At 54.6% G+C, this 542-nt stretch overlaps 1 protein-coding gene across 1 annotated transcript; it reads right to left on the bottom strand.

Annotated features, from left to right (window-relative positions):
- Window positions 1–4: 4 nt before the first annotated feature.
- Window positions 5–536, bottom strand: SDRG_12206 (hypothetical protein; the record flags this gene model as incomplete). Its single annotated transcript, XM_008618269.1, has 5 exons — window positions 5–50; window positions 102–199; window positions 247–354; window positions 403–455; window positions 509–536. 5 exons carry the CDS (start codon window positions 534–536, stop codon window positions 5–7), a joined length of 333 nt encoding a protein of 110 aa, XP_008616491.1.
- Between the last annotated feature and the right edge of the window lie 6 nt (window positions 537–542).

Below are 542 nucleotides of genomic sequence, written 5' to 3'. Positions count from 1 at the left end.
GTGATCAATTCCTTGTCGTTTGCGCCGACAGCCGCACGCCATATCGTCTCCTACAACCACACATATCGTCGTCAAGTGCCAGTCCATGTCGAGATAATGACACCATGACGCCATCCTCCGTGACGGCAGCGCCTTCGTTCAGCAACTTTTTGACATCCGCCAATTTTTTGGCAGCGACGGCTTCGACGAGCCGTGCTTCCTAATACCATCAAGCATGAGCGCTCGTTCCATTCGCATCGTTGGCACCTCGAGAAGGCGCCGGATAGGCTCCAGCTGCTCCTCAATGCTCTGTAAAAACTTGTCCAAAAGCAACTTGGCACCAGCGGTCGCCAAATCTTTGGCTGCTTGTCCAGCCTACATAGGATATGTACTGTGTCGAATCGCGTTTGGCAAGCAGCGTACCGTGTTGCGCAGACACACATGGTCTCTGGCCGCCGTGAGTTTCTCTTCACGAGCTTGCAGCGCGTCGAGCCCCTTGTCGATCGTCTCAACCGGCGACAGAAGATACGCAAGCAATTTTGCCACGACGTCGTCATGGTCGC

Source organism: Saprolegnia diclina (assembly GCF_000281045.1).
Source record: "Saprolegnia diclina VS20 unplaced genomic scaffold supercont1.47, whole genome shotgun sequence".
Lineage (NCBI taxonomy): Eukaryota > Oomycota > Saprolegniomycetes > Saprolegniales > Saprolegniaceae > Saprolegnia > Saprolegnia diclina.
This window is presented reverse-complemented; position numbering and strand designations above follow the sequence as displayed.